General features: G+C 40.9%; 1 protein-coding gene across 4 annotated transcripts in view; it reads left to right on the forward strand.

Annotated features, from left to right (window-relative positions):
• NEMP2 (nuclear envelope integral membrane protein 2) overlaps nucleotides 1-18739 on the forward strand; it is a 34633-nt gene that overhangs the window by 11991 nt on the left and 3903 nt on the right. Inside the window, exons 3-10 of one of the 4 annotated variants that reach the window (XR_011490910.1) lie at nucleotides 2137-2368; nucleotides 2511-2583; nucleotides 3926-4019; nucleotides 4836-4950; nucleotides 6503-6731; nucleotides 10203-10379; nucleotides 11081-11682; nucleotides 13814-13891. Coding sequence is in view for 1 of the 4 variants with exons in the window: in XM_070475855.1 (XP_070331956.1) it covers nucleotides 2137-2368; nucleotides 2511-2583; nucleotides 3926-4019; nucleotides 4836-4950; nucleotides 6503-6731; nucleotides 10203-10379; nucleotides 11081-11222 (1062 nt within the window). In the remaining 3 variants the exon portion in view is untranslated. Of the gene's footprint in view, nucleotides 1-2136; nucleotides 2369-2510; nucleotides 2584-3925; nucleotides 4020-4835; nucleotides 4951-6502; nucleotides 6732-10202; nucleotides 10380-11080; nucleotides 12336-13813; nucleotides 13892-18739 lie in introns of those variants that run through there. The other 3 variants (XR_011490911.1, XR_011490912.1, XM_070475855.1) reach the window with 3 other exon arrangements.

Below are 18739 nucleotides of genomic sequence, written 5' to 3' on the forward strand. Positions count from 1 at the left end.
TTGCAAAAGCAGTGAGGCATATTTATAGATCATGCTTAAAGCCATGAGGCTAAGCAGTGAGTTTAGATGGAGAAAAGGAAAGGACCAATGACTGAGACTGGGCCAGTTTGCTATTAGGAGATTGGGGGGATGCAGCAGTGGAGAGACGGAAGGACAAGCAGGGTGGGGAGGTACCCCGGGAGCCCCAGGAAGCGCGGCAGGGACGGGGGGTGAGGGCCCAGCCGTGCCGGACTCTGTGGACGGATCAGAGGATGACAGGGAATGCACTGACCATTCGGTTTAGCAACGTGGAGGTTGCTGGTGACCTTGTCAGGGGTAGCCTGTTGGGAACGAAAGGCTGATTGAAGTGGCTAAAGACAGAAAAAAGGGAGAGGAACTGGAGAATGCAGAAGAATTTTATTGCAGTGGGAAGCGGGGAAAAGGGGTGATGGTTGGAGCGTGAAAGGAAGTCAATAGAAGGTTTTCGTGTGTGTATTTTTTTTTTAATGAGGAAAATACTGGCGTGTCTGTAAGCTGATGGGAACGGTCTAGTAAAGTGGGAGGAGGTTCTGGTGGGATGTCCTTGAGCAGCCGAGTGGGTCGGATCCAGGGCACAGGTTGGGAGTTTAGAATGGAGCATGTCAGTCTCCTTGTGGTGGGAATTTCCTCCGAAATGCACAAGCCGGCAGCAGAGCATGTGCCTACAGTGCTGACAGGTGGGGAGATACGGGGACAGGAGCCCGTCGGGTTCTCTTGGATCTCTTCCGTTCTCTGTGAAGTTGAAAGGATCCTCAGCCAAGAGCGAGGAGGGGAGGAGTTACTGGGGTGTTGAGGACAGAGAAGCTGTGAGGTTGGGGTTGAAGAGAAGGGAAGAGCGGCTGGACAGGAATGTGTGGTGTGATGGCAGGCAGCCCTCTGGTCCCACTTCAGAGTCCCAGACATGGGTGGGAAGAGAGCCCTGCTGGTTTTTCCAGCACAGTGCTGCAAATGCATAAGTGGGAAAGGCGGAGGGTTGAATTTTGGGAGTGAGTGTGATAGAGCAGGAGGGGTACAGACAAGGATACATGTGAGGGATTGTTTCATAGTGACTGATCATGGAACTCAGCTGGAAAAGAAGGGGCTGAAGCCCTCTAGGGTGAGGAGGAGGGGAAAGATGCTTGATCAATGCTGGGGTCCATGCTTGCTGGCGTCTGGGAGTCAGCGGGGCACGCTGGAAAGATAGGAGGTGGTGGTTGTCTGCTGGGGTGCATTTCATGCAGCCTGTATTGGGGGCTGAAGTTTGGGACTGACGAGATCTAGTGTGTGGCCGCGGGAGTGATTGCCTGAGGTGTGTGGAGAACAGGAGCTGTAAGAGGGGAGAAGTTTGGGGACCCAAGAAGCCAGGATATTGGAAGGACAGGATGTGTATATTGTGTAAATTTAATCCCAGAGACATGTAACAGGAAGCAGTATTTGGAGAGCGACGGTGAGCCAGGAGCTGAAGTCCCAAGAGGTTTGGGGTGGAGCTAGATTGTGGGTGATACCACCTGATGCCTGAGATTCAGGGCTGCTGCTCTCACTCCCCTTTTCAGGCGCGCCCTCCCCTTGGACACAGAAGAAAGAGGGATAAAGGCAGCAGCAGAGTGTCGTTTAATGGCCCCTGGGCTGTTGGCCTCTGCTTGGCATTATGGATGGCACTTTGCTGCAGGAGTTGAGTAGGACCTGGGCTTGGGCCCCTCTTCAGAGGACATGGTGACAGAAGCCTGAAGCACATATGCTCAGGTGATCCGGAAGAAAGAAATGTTTTTTCTCAATCACAGTGGAAATGGTGGAGAAATAAATCCTCTTCTCGTGAGGTTTATAACCCAGTAGTTTGTTGCCCATTATTTCCTCTCATCTGTTTGCATGTGGCCTTTGGTCACAGTAACCTGCTGGAAGAGGGTGTTAAACCACAACTCGGGGAGAAACATCCACTCTCAGAAGTGTCTGTGCTCCCGTATGTGTTGACTAAACCCAGAAAGCCAGGTCCATCCGTGGGGTCAGAACGTGACCAAGTTCTCTGAGTGTTCTTTACTCAGCCAGTTCTGGGCTCTCTCTCTTCCTTTGCTCATGATTTTAAGAAGCTGATAAGAAGTTTTAACTTCTCTGTTTGTGAATTTGTTGATTCTCATTTCATAGGTGAAAATTACCAGTTCAGGCCTGCTCAGTGTTGTATATATCACAGAAAGGTATAATTGCCAGTATCCAGAAACCATTCTATCCATCATCAAATGTATGATTCATAACTTTTGGACACCAGAGGAGTCTAATGATATAACCATAATCATCCATCCATATGGAGAGACTGTCTGTTTCTCTGTGAAGCCAGCCAGGAAGACATTTATCTATACAATAAGTGTGAAACAAAACAGTAAGTCTGTTTTTATTACACTTGATTTTCTGGGTTCAGCTTTTCTGGAGTGACATTTCAGTAAGTTGACTGTCTTTCACTAACTGCATTGACACAAAATCTTTGTTGTGTGTCTGTGTTTTTTTTTTTTTTTTTGCTCCAGTTGTGGATTTCAAACTGTTCTTTGTGTTTGTGGTGGGCATCCTCCTCTTCTTTTATGCAAAGACCTTGAGTCAGTAAGTATTCATTTTTACTTTCTTAATTTTGTGAGTCAAAAAGAGTAGAACAGGAGGATTGCCTGGTGATCCCGTGGTTAGGACTCTGGGCTCTCACTGCCAAGGGCCCGGGTTCAATCCCTGGTCAAGGAACTGAGATGGCATAAGCCACAGGGCATAGCCGGGAAGAAAAAAAAAAAAAGAGTAGGACCCTTTTGACCTTGTGCTAAATATTTCCATACTAGTTGTAGTTCTTGCTTTAGGTTTTGCCAACAACAGGTCTCCAGATAGTTTTGAAAAGGTTTTTAAAACCAGCGAGAGTCATTTGTATAACATGGTATGTTCCGGTTACACGGTGCTTTCACATGCATTATTTTGTATCATGTATCCGTATACGTTGTTTTAACTGATTTGTTTCCCTTAACAACTATGTGAGCTCTGGATGATTATTCGCATTTTATGGATGAGAAAACCAGCATCCATCGTTACAAGGCTAGTCTTGCCAGGGCTGAAATTCACACTCAGGTTTTCTGATGCCGTGCCTTTCTCTCTGACATTTGTACCACCTCCTAGATTTGTAACTCTGATACAGAAGGTTGAATTTAACATATTATCCTGATGCTTTGTTTCTTATAACTTCTTTTTTTGAAAAATTTCTTTTCAATAATATTTTACTTCTTGACTTGCTATTCTGGACATTGTTTATTTTTGAGCTTTTCGTTAGAGATTAAGAGTGTGTCTTTAATGTCGTCCATGATCTTAATAAACTATATGTTGCTCGCATAACCTGAAGAGTAAAGCTTGGACTCAAAGGAGCTGGGCTGCAAGCCCGATTCCTCCCAACTGGCAGGTACTGATTTGAGGAAAGTCTTTAACTTTTTGGCGCCTTTTTCCTGCCACGTAAAATTGAGACATGGATAGCTATTGCCCATGGAGTAGGAAATGGCACCCCACTCCAGTATTCTTGCCTGGAAAATCCTCGCAGGCTACAGCTCATGGGATTGCAAAAGAGTTGGACATGAGTGAGCAATTGAGCACACACGTAGCTCCTATACAGGGCTATAGTGAATGCATGTAAAGCTCTCGGACGCGTGCCTGCCACATGATAGGTGCTCCGGTAATCACTATTGGACCAGATTGTGAACACAGAAGATAACTCAGACGTTCTGTTCTGAGTCAGTGGCAAGCTATTTACCATAAATTTCAAGTAGAGATTTCACTTTTTAAGAGTATAGGACATAATTAAAGCTGCCATCTTAGTTTTTCCTCTTAATATTCTTTATGGCTTCTGTCAAATTCAGCATTTCTAATACTGAAAGTGTGATTTGGCATTTACATGGCTTTTTTCTGGTCGTCTTGACAGAAGCCCTGCTTTCTTCTACTCTTCGGGGACTGTGCTAGGTGTTCTAATGACATTAGTCTTTGTCCTGTTGCTGGTGAAAAAGTTCATTCCTAAGGTAGGTATATCAGGTACAGATGAATTAAAAAATGGAAATCATGATCTCATAAACATGAAAAATTGATTAAAATTAATTCATGTTTATATGACAGTTCCTAATTTCTACACTGTATAAACTGGCTTAAATTGTGTCTTTTCTTAGAGATTCTATTTTCATTTGTTACAATGTGTAGGTTTTAATAGTACATTTTGGCCATACTTTTTTTGAGACCCTTTTATTTTCTAGATAGTGCATCTTTCTTATGAGTGATGGGGACTCATCCTATGCTGAATGAGAGTTTCTCTTGGCATAGTTGAAGAATGTCATGATGCTGAACCATCAGGGCCTTGAATAACAACGTTGCAACACCTAGGGATTTCTTCACCGTATTAGCTCCCCCAAAGCACCTTCAATAAAAGAATGGCCTACACTTCGTTGAGGATACATATGTATTAGTTCATGATGCTAATGTTGGGTTTACTCTGATGAAAGCTCACAACACCAGCATTATTTTGAGATGAATTTATTCTTTAGAACAGTGTTTCTCCAACTGTAATGTACATGCACGTCACCTGGGGTCCCATTGAAGTACAGTCTCTGACTCAGGAGTCTGCGGTGGGCCTGAGAGTCTTAGTTCCCACCAGATTCCTAGTGACATTGAAGGTGCTGGTGCGTGGATCATACCTTTAGTGAGACTTGAGAAGAGTGTCTTATCTTGACTTCAGTGTAGTTTGATGTACAGATTTCAAATACAAAGGGTTTTATTTGTTTATTTCTACTTTTATGAGAGTGAATGAACCAAAAACCATGTGATTTATTTTCTTCCACACACAGTATAGCACCTTTTGGGCTCTAATGCTTGGTTGTTGGTTTGCTTCACTTTATGTTGTGGGGCAACTGATGGAAGAGCTGAAGAGACTGTGGTATGAAAGCAGAATATGTGTATTAGGTAGGTAAAGATTTAAAAAATACAGTCTGTTATTGGTAAAGCGAAAAGTATAGCCAGGGGCCTTCTCTTGACATACACTCCAGCATTCAGATTTTCATTTTGAACTAAGGAGAAGAATTGTTAAAAATAATATTTTATTCCCATAGTTGGTGGTTTCAGTTCATTAGGTATCATTTTAGACTATTTCTCTTTGACATTCTTCCTAGTTTTCTACTCTGATGATCAAAAGAGCAAAGCAGTATTTGCCATTTTTGACTGCATATGTTTTTAAATTGCAGTTAAGCTCTAACCACCTCTAAATTGTAATGAAAAAAATTGCTCTAAAATGTGGCTCTTTCTTTTTCTTAATGTATTTATTACAAAAGGTAAGAAATTATAAATATAAATGACCAAAGAAAACTTGACTTTTAGAAACAGAGAGGCTTGTTCCTGTCACTTAAAAGAACAAAAAATATCTCAGCTTTTTAGGGTGTTTTAATTGGGAAATAACAGAGAATGGGAGAATCCATTTTCTCCTAACCTCTTAGTGCCCAATTTCTCATATAAGTACACCCCCCCAAAGCAAAAGCAATCGATTTTTGTTTCACTTGAAGCTTTTATGTTTTTAGTCCATTTTTCTTTTTATATTAAAGTATTTTCAAAGTAAATTATTGCTGTTATGGTGTGTTTGAGTACTTGACTTAACATTTCTATAAGGCGAGAACATTTTCCTCTATAGTTCAATTACTAAATCTTAAAAAATTAATAGTTACATAAGATTATCTGTTATCTAGGCCATGTTCAAATTTCCTAAACATCCTTGATGTTTGGTTTTATAAGGTAGGATATAGTCCAGAATGACATTTTGCATATGTTGTGTCCCATAAGTCTCGTTTAATCCTTAATAGGTTTCTGGTTTTGGGTTCCCCCCCCCCCATCTCAGTGATATGCTGAAGAGACCAAGTTAGATGTCCTACAGAATGTTCCACTTTCTGGATTTCTCTGATTATTCCTTTGTGGTATAATTTAACTTGTTTCTCTCCTACATCTTATATAAGCTGGAAATTAGGCCTTGAGACTTGCTTAGATAGAAATGAAATGCTTGCTGAACACCTAAGAGGTGACGTGCTGTCGACATTGGATCACCACTTGTCCCTGTGTTAGTAGGACAGAAACAGCCCCAGATTGCAAGGGTGACAGCCTGATCCCTCCACTGTAAAATCACATTGTGATTTAGTGATTAGAAAATTAAAAACAGGTTTTGTGACAGACTATGACGTACACTAAGGCTTATTCCTGACCAAAGCAGCTATGATAACATCTGTCCTCTACGACTCTGGGCCAGAAAACAGGTATATATTATAATAATGTATTATTATACATCTTAAGTACTGCAGAGTCCATCTAGCAGCTCACAGGGGAGGAATAACTAGCTCTAAATGCATTTTTCAGCTTCATTGGGGAAAGAAAAATGCAGGTGTTCTGATATGTTCTTAGCTCTAAGTCTGCCAGGTTTTTCCCATAACTTTGCAAGTTTGGCGTTACGTTATTTTACGTATTTCTGCTCTTACAGGCTACGTCTTGACACTTGGCTGTGTCAGCTTTGCTGTTTGCTACAAGCACGGGCCCCTGGTGGAGGAGAGGAGCGTGGTGCTCCTGGCGTGGCTGCTGCGGCTTCTGTCCCTGCTCCTGGTGTACGCGGGGGTGTCCGCGCCCCAGTTCGCCTCCACGGCCGCCCTGCTCCTCATCCTGGCATCCGGGAGTCGGCGCTATCTGCGGAGCGCACTCACCTGTGTCGGGAGGTGTGTAGCTTCCTTTCTTTCCTCCGTCATAAGCTTGATGTTTTGAGCTCTGGTTTTATTTATTCTTTGGGGGCATGTTTTGAACATGTCCTACTTGATACCACAATTCACTCCACTTCATCTGGAGATTTCACATTTCCCTCTAAGAAGGGGGTGGTTAGAGAATATAAGCGCCCGATCCAAACTCCATTGCTAGCTGTTGTTAATCTTCCAGAGCCACCAGTTACCAGGTAATGACAGCTCACCCAGAATTCACTAAAATCAGTGACAAAATTACTTGGGCATGGTGTCACCTAACATTTCTACTTTCATTCTACATCTCCTTTCTTTTGGGGGCATTTGTTGTGCTTACGAGATACAAGGGAACAGAATTGAATAACAAATTGTTGAAAGTTATAATTTATATAATCAGGACTTTCTTTTTTCTTAGGTTTTAAGATAAGGCTTAAATGTCCTTAAGCCATGGAGTCTGAACACCTGTTTTTGTGCTAGGTGCACGGGTGAAGGAGATGGCCCCTACCCTGGAGGTGTACTTGTTGAGACATAGGCATATTGTTGCTACAAGTGTTCAAATAGGCCTGCCCAGGAAGTATGCATGCTTAGTCACTCAGTTGTGTCCAACTCTTTGTGATCCCATGGACTGTAGCCCGCCAGGCTCCTCTGTCCATGGGATTTTCCAGGAAAGAATACTGGAGTGGGTTGCCATTTCTTCCTCCAGGGGATCTTCCCGACCCAGGAATTGAACCCAGGTCTCCTGTAACGCAGGCAGATTCTTTACCACTGAGCGTTTGGAGAAACCCACCCAGAAAGTGTAGCATGTAGAAAAAGTTCAGGAAAGTTCTTGAAAAGAGACTAATGGGCTGAATCCTAATGAATCAAAATAGCCAGATGAATAAATGTAGGAAAGGCCTTCCTGACAGGGAGAAAGCCCAGTTTGCTACCATCCCAGAGCAGGCGAGCGAGGTGGGTGTCCGCCAGGATGTGGAGGCCTCGCAGGCAGTGCTGGAGAATCTAATCTGATCCTATACGTGGTGGAGGCGCTGCCCTTTCTGCATTTCCAGCAGTGCACTCTGACTGCTGCCCAGACAGAAGTTAGAAATCAAATGCTTGGGGCCCCAGAAGGTACTGAGTGAAGGATTCTGAGCAGAGGGAAGGCAGTGGTGAGGACAATGGAAAGTTCTGCAACATTGCCCCAGTGACATGGGGTCAGTTACCACTCAGCTTGAGCTCATGATTGCCATGTGAGAATATGGGCCTTGCCAGATCTCCTCGTTTTCTAGAAAAGCTGGGAACATGGATGGAATTTGTCAAGTCTTACGATTTTTAAATGTTGGCAACTAACTAATAATGAAAATAAAAACACAGTCAACAAGCCAGAATCCAAGCAGAAACCACAGTCACTCATTGGGCAGTGGGATGGGGCCTGTCTGTCTTCGGGTGCAGAGGGTGGAGGTTACGGGCAGGTTTGGGGGCAGGAGACCAGTCATCAGATGTCACAGTGGTCCAGGCAAGAGGGGAGGAGGGCCTGGAGCAGGGCGGTGAGATCAAGGCCAGAAGAGGGAGTTAGTGAATATTTGCGAGGTAAACTTGACTGTGAGAGGGGAGACTCTGTGACAGCTGATGGTTTATGGATCTGCTGACTCCACGGGTGGTGACGTCACAGGGCTAAAAAGGCACCAGAGACAGGGCAGGGCCTCTCTGCAGAGGATGTTGGCAAGGCTGATGCCAGCTGCTTCTCTCTGCCCTGTCTCAGAGGCAGACAGGGACTGGGGCTCTCCGAGTTCCCTCTGCCAGGAGCGCAGTGGCCACTCCACACCCTTCAGGCCTCTAGTCCCTTGTCTGGCCTGCGGCCTGAGGAACCCAAGAGAATTCCTTCCACTTTCCTTGTCACTATCCACTACCCTCCAGGAGCCAAGTGTGTTCTGTCACCTGCACGGTGATCCTTTTATGCATTTGCTGTGCATTCTCTTTAACAGAGACCTAATGATCAAAATGTACTGTAACTTCCTCAACTGTTCATATGGCTGGTGAGTAATTTTGTGAAGGATTAGGAAATAAAATAGGAACTTATAGTTCAATAATAAGCCAAAGAAATAGTACTTTGATTGTATAGTACTTTATAGTTTACAAAGAGCTGTTTGAATACATTTTGATAACATATGGTAGTTATTTTATCTCTGTCAAACACTTACTGTAGGCTGTTCACTGTGCTAACCATTTGACACAAAGTGATGTTTTTCATTGTCCAGTGACCTCCTGAGGTTGCTGATGTTGCTTTCATTTTTCTTCCATGTGAGCAAAATGAGGCTCAAAACTGTGAAGCACAGTTCGCACAGTGGGTGAACCTCACCACTGAAACTGTATGCCCGTCTTCTGCTCAGAGCCCCGTATTTTCCTCCATGGAGACCAGGCTAGATGTTGAGAAAAGGAGGAGGAAATAATGTCAGTGGTTCCCTAATCCAGCTTATCAACCACCAGGCGATCTGTAAAAGTTTAAAGATTTTCAGGCCCCAAACCTCAAGAAAACATATATTAAAACACCTCCTGGTGATTTTGTTGCTCATTTGTATTTGGGAATCTCTGGTTAAATTTTAAACCACCTAAAACATTTTTTTAAAACTCACTGATAAATACATGTGTTAAAACTTCTTCATCATTACTTCTCTTTATGAGATTCTTCTCTCTAGGACTTTTTTGATTGGAAAAAAGTTCCAATCGTGAGCCCCTCCATATGTAGCAAAAGAATAATGATTTTAATATTATGAGGTACTGTGTGTACGTGACCCTTGTAAAGTGTGTTTACTTCCTCTGAGATTAGTCAGCATCTCCACCACTAGATGGAGGCCATACCCCACAGATCTTCCCAGCTTCTCTATTTAGACTCAGTGGCAAGTGATTCTGCTGGGTCTCCATAAAAGGACATCTCAGAGGTTTGCCGCTGTTCGTGCCCAAGAAAATCAGCAGGGCAGGCAAAAAGAAGCCAGGTTTTTAATTGCCTGATTTGAAATCACCAAGGAAGAAAAATACAATTATATCTCTATCAGAAATTGATCCTCAGGACTTCTTGGTGATCCAGTTGGCTAAGGCTTTACTTCCAATGCAGGAGGCCCGAGTTCAGTCCCTGGTTGGGGAACTAGATCCCACGTGCCACAGCTAAGTCTGCATGCCACAGCTAAAGATCCCGTGGGCTGCAATGAAGATGCCACAGCCAAATAAATTTTTTAAAGAAAGGATCCTCAGTGTCTTAAGATATTATTTCAGCTGGTCCAGGAAGAGGGGGAATGTATAGTTAGGCCCAAATTACATGTTCTATAAACCTCAATTGGGATAACAATAGAAATAAGTATAGTATGATATAGAGGAAGTTAAGAATTATTACTTTCTAAGAAATATATTCTTATAAATCTGAAGAGTTGAACTGAGCAACCAGATATGGCCAGGAATCTAGCAACCAAATGCTGCCTGTTTTAGGAAAATGAAGAAATGGTTTACATCAGAGAAGCCAGTGGTGAAGTTTCTTACTGAAGACGAATACAGGGAACAAGCTGATGCCGCCACAACCTGCTCCCTGGAGGAGCTCCGCCAGGCCTGCCGCAGCCCCGGCTTCCCATCCTGGCTGGCTGTCTCCAGGCTCCAGGAACCGAAAAAGTAAGCCTCGTCCCACTGCCCACAACACAGCTGGGTTGCAGTTACCCTGGAAATAACATGACAGTTTGGATCAGGTACTTAAGGCCAGAAACAGACAGCTTCCCGAGTAACGTGACATGGAAGCTGTCAGAGCTGCTTTTGCCTCAGCGCTCTGATACAGGTAGAATGGCCAGGGCTGGAGTAAATGTTGGTCTGATGTATTATATCGGGACGGCCATAAAGACCACTCAGAGAAGGGAGACAGAATGGGATGCGTCATCTGCTTCTCATGCTTTAGGGGTGGGAACTCATTTATAAAGTTCACCGAGAAAGAAATCTCTGCCCTAGCCTCTTTTCTTTACTGTTTTTCCTTCTTCATTGCTTTATCCAAAGAGCAGTGCCCTCAACTTAAAAATTGAAGCGGGGAAGACACTAAAGTAATGAATAAATAATACATTTAATAAGAGAGAAAAGGAATTAGGAAACAGGAGTGGGTATATTTAGCAGCACCTGGTGCTTCCAAGTCTGCCTACTTCTTGATCCTTTCCTGAATGTCTGGAGGAGCACATAAGCCATCCCTGTTTTTACACCCACTGTGCAAATGCCATCCTCTACTGATGCAAAGACAAATTTAATTAAAGGGGATAAGTAGCCAGGGAACATGTTATCTTCCAAATAAAGCTTTCCGTGATAACATTAACTTTATTTAAAACAAATACTAGGTTTGCAGACTTTGTTCTCGGAGGAAGCCACTTGTCGCCTGAAGAAGTGAGGCTCCATGAAGAACAATATGGCCTTGGGGGTGCCTTCTTGGAAGAGCAGCTCTTTAACCTGAGGACTCGTGACAGTCTGCCTGCACAGTGACTTCATCCTGGACAAGGAAGTGAGGATGGGCAGGGATCCTGTGAAAGGTGGGCAGAACTGTTCCAAGGAACAGTGGCCAAAGCATTTGCTACAGAGAAACATCAAACCATACTGGAAAGGAAAGCTAAACTATATTGAAGATAACTGATCCTTCTTGTTCAGTTCTGTGTGTTGTGCTGTAGCTGGCCGCCGAGATTGTGTGACGGTCATCATCTCTTTCCTTGAATGAAGACTCTCGTTAGGAACAAGGGAATTGTGTTGATCTTCAAAGGACCAATTAATGTGAATAAGTTCCTTGTCAACTACAGAGCATTAAAGCTACTCTTAAACCCCAGAACCTGCAACAAAATAGTGCATTGCTCTTCCTGCGTGTTATCAGTGTAAGGACTGGAAGAGACCTGGGATGTGCTGGACCAATGTTTTCCAAAGTGTAATCCACAGGATGCTAAAGTGTTAGCAGGTAAGGGATCCTGAGGTCAACCAAGATGGATACACGATTAGACAGACATCCTGCAGGACTTCTCAGAGCCTTTAGTCATGCCAATGCATGTTGTGTGAACCTCCTGAAGAGGAGAAATGGTGTGTAGCGGTCTCTGACTTAATTTGAAAACAGAACCCTTCTTTATGAGATTAATATTCCTTGGACAGAATGTTTAGAAAATGCTGATGGTGAAGGAATGGAGGCTTGGAAAAGTTAAATTACTTGTCCAAGACCACAGAGAATTTTAGAGGCAGCCCTGGGACTCGAACCCCTGCCCTGCTGTTTCCTGTGGTTCAGGTAGAAGAAGAGACCTTTAGAAGCAAGCTGAGGGGCCATCTCTCCACAGCCTTGGGTCTTAGAGTATTGCTGACTTATTTTTTTACTTTTTAATAATACCAACTAACTGATGACTGCAATAAAGAGAAACATTTCCTAAGGTTATATTTTAAAGTTTTGACAAGACTTTTATAGACATATATAAAGATGAGGAGTTAGAATTACTTGCTAAATTTTTGTGTGTGTTGAAATTGTTAAACTACTTTTTGTATTTCTTTGTATGTTGAAATTTAACCTCAAGTTTACTGGCCTGTTTTTTAAAATTGTGTAATTATATATAACAATTTCCTACAAAACAGATTTGTGTTCTTCCTTATAGAGAACAAATCTTTTTTCTTCTTGATTCATGGTGTTAATTCTGGAGTGAAGTGAGGGACTGATCGTGAGCTTTGACCCTGTGGAAAAGAGGCCAGAACATAGGTCTGAGGAAAGATCTGAACATGGCAGAACAACTGAAGGGTTAAGATGTTGTTGAATTCATTCTCTTTAAGAATCAAATATGGACTCTTTTGCTGTTGGGGGGGCATGAAGAGTAGCAGCGTAAAGAATAAGGCATCTCCCATCTCTCATCTGCGTTGAGTACAGGGGTCCTGTCCTTCACAAGTGGTTGGCATGGGCTCCCTGCCTCATGCCACCATGGGTGCGTAGTTGTGGAGCACCAGGGAACCTTTGCTATGTTCCTACTTCCACCAGCTGCCTCATAAAAGCTCACTGTTGTTAGCAAATTGGACTATTTGACACCAACATATGTGGGTAAGTTGTAGTATAGGTTGCCATGTTTAAATAATCATATCATTCTATATTATTTTTTTAAGGTTTTAAAACATATACCACAAAAATTGCTTTGTGAACTAGTTGCTTAGTTTGCCAATAATACTTAGGGGGCTGAATTATAAGAGAGTATTCGTCTGACGTTTAGGACGGTATTTGAATTCATGACTTTTTTTTTTTTAAATCTAGAAATTTAAGAAATTTTAGATTTTAGGAGGTTTGGAATAGTTGATATCTAAACATTTGAAAGAGTTAAGACCCCCAGAATGGCATCAAGAAAAGACAAAGGATCTTATATTTTTCTGTATGTGATTATTCTCCAGAGTTTAGAGAAGTACAATGTTTTAATCACTTTTTTTTATTGGTCCACCTGAAAGAAGAATCCTATGCAAAAATAACGTAATGGATGTGGAATTTTGAAGACACTTGCAGTGAGACAGGAATTTTTATCTGACCCTAAGAGCCAGATGCTTTCTGTATTTTCTTTATTTCCTCTTTTACATAAATATTTTTAAAAACTGTTTTATTAAGATATAATTTATATACCATATAGTTCATCTGTTTAGAGTGTACAATTCATGATTCTTAATATATTCAGAGTTGTACAACCATTGCCATAATCAATTTTAGAACATTTCTGTCACTCAAAAAAACCACTGTGCCTGTTAGCAGCCACTCACTGTTTTGCCCGTCTTCTTTCCCTTAGTCATAGCACCTAGTAGTCTACTTTCTGCCTGTCTATATGTCCATATTCTGAACATTTCATATCAGTGTATGCATGCATGCTCTGTAGCTTCAATCAATAGCCTCATACAACTTGTAGCCTTTGGTTTCTGGCATTTTTCATTTAGTATAGTATTTTTTTTAACTTATTTATTTTTTAATTGAAGGATAATTGCTTTACAGAATTTTGTTGTTTTTTGTCAAACCTCAACATGAATCAGCCATAGGTATACATATATCCCCTCCCTTTTGAACCTCTCTCCCTATCCCACCCCTCTAGGTTGATACAGATCCAATGTTTGAGTTTCCTGAGCCATGCAGCAAATTCCTGTTGGCTGTCTATTTTACACATGGTAATGTAAGTTTCCATGTTACTCTCTCCACACATCTCACCCCCCCTCCCCTCTCCCCACATCCATAAGTCTGTTCTCTCTGTTTGTTTCTCCATTGTTGCCCATTCTTTGGTACCATTTTTCTAGATTCCATATATATGCGTTGGAATACGCTATTTATCTTTCTCTTCCTGACTTACCTCACTCTGTATAATAGGATCTAGGTTCATCCACCTCATTAGAACTGACTCAGATGCATTCCTTTTTATGACTGAGTCGTGGTGTTGGAGAAGACTCTTGAGAGTCCCTTGGACTGCAAGGAGATCCAACCAGTCCATCCTAAAGGAGATCAGTCCTGGGTGTTCATTAGAAGGACTGATGCTGAAGCTGAAACTCCAATACTTTGGCCACCTCATTCGAAGAGTTGACTCATTGGAAAAGACTCTGATGCTGGGAGGGGTTGGGGGCAGGAGGAGAAGGGGACGACAGAGGATGAGATGGCTGAATGGCATCACCAACTCGATAGATGTAAGTTTGAGTAAACTCTGGGAGTTGGTGATGGACAGGGAGGCCTGGCATGCTGCAATTCATGGGGTCGCAAAGAGTCGGACACAATTGAGCGACTGAACTAAACTGAACTGAATGTTCCATTGTGTGTATGTACCACAATTTCTTTATCCATCATCTTTGGATGAACATCTAGGTTGCTTCCATGTTCTAGCTATTGTAAATAGTGCTGCAGTGAACAGTGGGATACATGTGTCTTTTTCAATTTTTATTTCCTCAGGGTATATGCCAGGAATGGGATTGCTGGGTCATATGGATGGTTTTATTCCTAGTTTGTTAGGGAATCTCCATACCATCTTCCATAGTGGCTGTATCAGTTTACATTCCCACCAACAGTTCCCTTTTCTCCACTCCCTCTCCAGCATTGTTTGTAGACTTTTTGATGGTGGCCATTCTGACAGGTGTGAGGTGATATCATTGTAGTTTTGATTTGCATTTCTCTAATAATAAGCGATGTTGAGCATCTTTTAATGTGTTTGCTAGCCATCTGTATTTCTTCCTTGAAAAAATGTCTAAGTCTTTTTCCCACATTTTGATTGGGTTATTTTGTTTTTCCAGTATTGAATTATATGAGCTGCTTCTATATTTTGGAAGTTAATCCTGTGTCAGTTGGTTCATTTGCTATTATTTTCTCCCATTCTGAGGGTTGTCTTTTCACCTTGCTTATAGTTTCCTTTGCTGTACAAAAGCTTATAAGTTTAATCACTTGTTTACTTTTGTTTTTATTTCCATTACTTTGGGAAGTGGGTCATAGAGGACCTTGCTTTGATTTATGTCATCGAGCATTCTGCCTATGTTTTCCTCTAAGAGTTTTATAGTTTCTGGTCTTCCATTTAGGTCTTTAATCCATTTTGAGTTTATTTTTGTGTATGGTATTAGGAAGTGTTCTGATTTCATTCTTTTACATGTAGCTGTCCAGTTTTCCCAGCACCAATTATTGAAGAGGCTATCTTTGCCCCATTGTATATTCTTGCCTCCTTTGTCAAAAATAAGGTACCCATAGGTGCATGGGTTTATTTCTGGGTTTTCTATCTTGTTCTATTGGTCTATATTTCTGTTTTTGTGCCAGTACCATACTGTAGCTTTGTAGTATAATCTGAAGCCAGTAAGGTGATTCCTCCAGCTCCCTTCTTCTTTCTCAAGGCTGCTTTGGCTATTCAGGGTCTTTTGTGTTTCCATATGAATTGTGAAGCTTTTTTTCCTAGTTCTGTGAAAAATGTCATTGGTAATTTGATAGGGATCACACTGAATCTGTAGATTGCATTTGGTAATATAGCCATTTTCACAATATTGATTCTTCCTACCCAGGAACATGGAATATCTCTCCATCTGTTTATGTCGTCTTTGATTTCTTTCATCGGTGTCTTATAATTTTCTGTGTACAGTTCTTTTGTCTTATTAGGTAAGTTTATTCCTAGATATTTAATTCTTGTTGTTGCATTGGTGAATGGGATTGATTCCTTAATTGCTCTTTCTGATTTTTCATTGTTAGTATATAGAAATGCAAGTGATTTCTGTGTGTTGATTTTGTATCCTGCAACCTTGCTAAATTCACTGATTAGCTCTAGTAATTTTCTGATACTATCTTTAGGGTTTTCTATATACAGGAGCGTGTCATCTGCAAACAGAGAGAGCTTTACTTCTTTTCTGATCTGGGTTTCTTTTATTTCTTTTTCTTCTCTGATTGCTGTAGCTAGGACTTTCAGAACTATGTTGAATAATAGTGGTGAAAGTGGACACCCTTATCTTGTTCCTTATTTTAGGGGATATACTTTCCATTTTTCACAGCTGAGAATAATGTTTGCTGTAGGCTTATCATATATGACCTTTACTATGTTGAGGTAGGTTCCTTCTATGCTCATTTCTTGAAGAGTTTTAATCATAAATGGGTGCTGAATTTTGTCAAAGGTTTTTTCTGCATCTATTGAGATTATCATATGGTTTTTATCTTTCAATTTGTTAATATGGTGTATCACATTGATTGATTTGTGTATATTGAAGAATCCTTGCATCCCTGGAATAAACCCAACTTGATCATGGTGTACTAACTTTTTGATGTGTTGCTGAATTCTGTTTGCTAAAATTTTGTTGAGCATTTTTGCATCTATGTTCATCAATGATATTGGCCTGTAGTTTTCTTTTTTGTGTGTTGTCTTGTCTCGTTTTGGTAGCAGGCTGATGGTGGCCTCGTAGAATGAGTTTGGAAGTGTTCCTTTCTCTGCAATTTTTTGAAAGAGTTTTAGAAGGACGACATTAGCTCTTCTCTAAATGTTTGATCGAATTCTCCTGTGAAGCCATCTGGTCCTGGGCTTTTGTTTTTTGGGAGATTTTTGATCATAGCTTCAATTTCAGTGCTTGTAATTGGGTTGTTCATAATTTCTATTTCTTCCTGGTTCAGTCTTGGAAGATCCAACTTTTCTAAGAATCTGTCCATTTGTTCCAGGTTATCCATTTTATTGCCATATAGTTGTTCATAATAGACTCTTATAATCCTTTGTATTTCTGCATTGTCTGTTACAACCTCTCCTTTTTCATTTCTAATTTTGTTGATTTGATTCTTCTCTCTCTATTTCTTGATGAGTCTGGCTAAATAAAGGTTTGTCGATTTTGTTTATCTTCTCGAAGAACCAGCTTTTAGTTTTATTAACCTTTACTATTGTTTCTTTCATTTCTTTTTCACTTATTTCTGCCCTGATCTTCATGATTTCTTTCCTTTTGCTAATTTTGGGGGTTTTTTGTTTTTGTTTTTCCAGTTGTTTTAGGTGTGAAGTTAGGTTGTCTATTCAATGTTTTTCTTAACTGTGCTTTCTATATATTTTGGATATTAATCCCTTGTTGCATCATTGGCAAATATTTCCTCCCATTTCAAGGTGTGTTTTCATTTTGTTGATGGTTTCCAGTTCTCTGCATTGCTTTCTTTTTTTGCTTTGGGAGAGTGATCCAAGAAAGTACTACTGATTTATGAGAGTGTTTCACCTGTGTTCTTGTCTAATTTTATGGTTTCATGTCTTACATTTAGGTGTTATAACTGTTTTGAGTTTATTTTTGTATATCATGTGAGGGAATCTTCTAATCTCACTGTTTTACACATTGATGTCCTGCTTTCCCAGCACTACTTGTTGAGAATACTGTCTCTTGTCCAATGTGTATTCTTGGCTCCTTTCTCACAGATTGGTTGTAGGTGTGTGGGTTTATTTCTGGCTTCTCTGTTCTGTTAATCTAAGTGTTTGTTTTTTGTGCCAGTACCATGCTCTTTTGATTACTATAGCTTTGTAGGATAGTCTGAAGTCTGGGAGAGTTACACCTTGAGTGTTGTTCTTTTTTCTCAGGATTGTTTTGGCTATATGGGATCTTTTGTAGTCCCATATAAATTTTTGAACTATGTGTTCAGGTTCTGTGGAAAATGTCCCTGGGTGTTTTGTTAGGAATTGCATTAAGTCTGTAGATTGCTTTGAATAATATCGCCATTTAAATAATAATGAGTCTTCCGATCTAAAAGCATGTGATATCATTCCATTTCTTCAGAATCATCTTCATTTTCCTTCATCAATATTTTATAGTTTTCAGCTTATAGGCCTTTCACCCTCTTGATTAAGTTTAAGCCTAGATATTTTACTTCATGTGATTTTAAATGGGATTTTTTTTTCACTTTCTTTTTCTGATATTTCATTATTAGTGTATAGAAACATTTTACATTATTACATTAATCTTGCATCCTGCAACCTTGCCAAATTCATTTATTAGTTCTAATAGTTTTGGGGTGGACACTCTAGGGTTCTCTGTATAGTATCATGTTATCTGTGAATTGTGACAGTTTGATGTCTTCCCTTCTAATTGGATACCTTTTATTTTTCTTGTGTGATTACTGTCTCTGGGACTTCCAGTACTATCTTGGACATCCTTATCTTGTTCCTGGATTCAGCAGGAAGCTTTCAGCTTTTCCCCATTGAGTATTATGCTGGCTGTAGTTTTGGAGTAAATGGCCTTTATTATGTTTTAATATATCCCCTCCCAGACCACTTTGATGAGAGGTTTTTTCCCGCCTCAGCCAATGAAAGATCCTTTACTGAGTCCTCAGTGTGAAAGTCTACTGCTTAGTTCATTCTTCCCTCTCCCTGTGAGACTCGATTATTAATAATACCTTGATTTTATGAACATTGCATGTTCATGATTGCATGAACATTGGTGTGTCTGCTTATTCTTGCTGTTTTATCTATTCTGTTATTCTGATGAGAGTTTTTATCATGAATATTGAATTCTGTCAAATGCTTTTTTCTGCTATTGAGGTGATCATGTGGTTTTTGCCT

Source organism: Odocoileus virginianus, chromosome 13 (genome assembly GCF_023699985.2).
Source record: "Odocoileus virginianus isolate 20LAN1187 ecotype Illinois chromosome 13, Ovbor_1.2, whole genome shotgun sequence".
Classification (NCBI taxonomy): Eukaryota; Metazoa; Chordata; class Mammalia; order Artiodactyla; family Cervidae; genus Odocoileus; species Odocoileus virginianus.